The sequence below is a fragment of the Penaeus monodon genome, chromosome 24 (genome assembly GCF_015228065.2).
Source record: "Penaeus monodon isolate SGIC_2016 chromosome 24, NSTDA_Pmon_1, whole genome shotgun sequence".
Lineage (NCBI taxonomy): Eukaryota > Metazoa > Arthropoda > Malacostraca > Decapoda > Penaeidae > Penaeus > Penaeus monodon.
The window spans coordinates 31,436,012-31,436,862 of NC_051409.1; the positions used below are offsets into that span (position 1 = coordinate 31,436,012).

The window sequence follows — 851 nt, forward strand, 5'->3', positions numbered from 1 at the left end:
CTGCCTTGTTGAAGACAGCGAAGACGAAGGCGAGCGCCAGCAGAACCACCACGGACTTCATCACGACCTTCAGCCTCGGCCCCGCCACTTCGGAAACTCCGGCTTTTAAGAACTCGGCTGGACAGGGAGGCCGCAGGGAGCGTCCTCTGGCTAGCGGCTGGGAAAGCGGGCTTCGCTACGGGCGGGGGGCGGGCGGCGTGTTTCGTGGGCTTTGCGGGTAGTTGGGGGATAACTGGGGACTTTTTCTTATATTTGGGGTTCGAATTGGTGTTTTTTTTGGTTTTAGGTTGGTGGGGTGGGGGTTTTAGGTAGCGTTTTGGTGTAGGGTTTGGTGACGTTTTGGGGGGCGCTTTGTTTTGCGTAGCGAGTTTGCGCTAAGCTAGCGGTCATGATGACGTCACATGTGCCTTGCAACACGAATGTTTCCTTTTTTGAAAACTGGGAGTGAAAGTAGTGGGAAAAGAATAATTATTTTGGTGATAAGATGTTCAGCTACCCGATAAGCACCCAAGCCTATGAAAACACCCTTATAAGTTTAATAATTCGAAATGATCTATGAAACCATGGGACGCTGATTGCTGCACAGATTAACTTCTCATAACACAATTAAAACAAGCTGGCCAAACATGTTTCGCATATTGGAAAACTACTTACTAAAAGTAGTGAAACAAGACATCAGCGAACTTAAAAAAAAAAGTAACTGTCCTGCATGTGACTCTGAACAAGGTGAATCAAATCCCGTGAAATTGATGTTCATTTGTCTTGATAAGATTCGTACATTTGTCTATATAATGTTTTGAACAGTACGTAAATAGGTACATAGAAACATGTAACAGCATAGGACTCAAACA

At 45.6% G+C, this 851-nt stretch overlaps 1 protein-coding gene across 1 annotated transcript in view; it reads right to left on the minus strand.

Annotated features, from left to right (window-relative positions):
• The window catches only part of LOC119588723 (peptidyl-prolyl cis-trans isomerase 5-like), a gene marked incomplete in the record, with an annotated part of 4,612 nt that extends 4,452 nt beyond the window's left edge, over positions 1 to 160 (minus strand). The window contains 1 exon segment of the mRNA XM_037937365.1: positions 1 to 160. Coding sequence (XP_037793293.1) covers positions 1 to 61 — 61 coding nt within the window.
• Between the last annotated feature and the right edge of the window lie 691 nt (positions 161 to 851).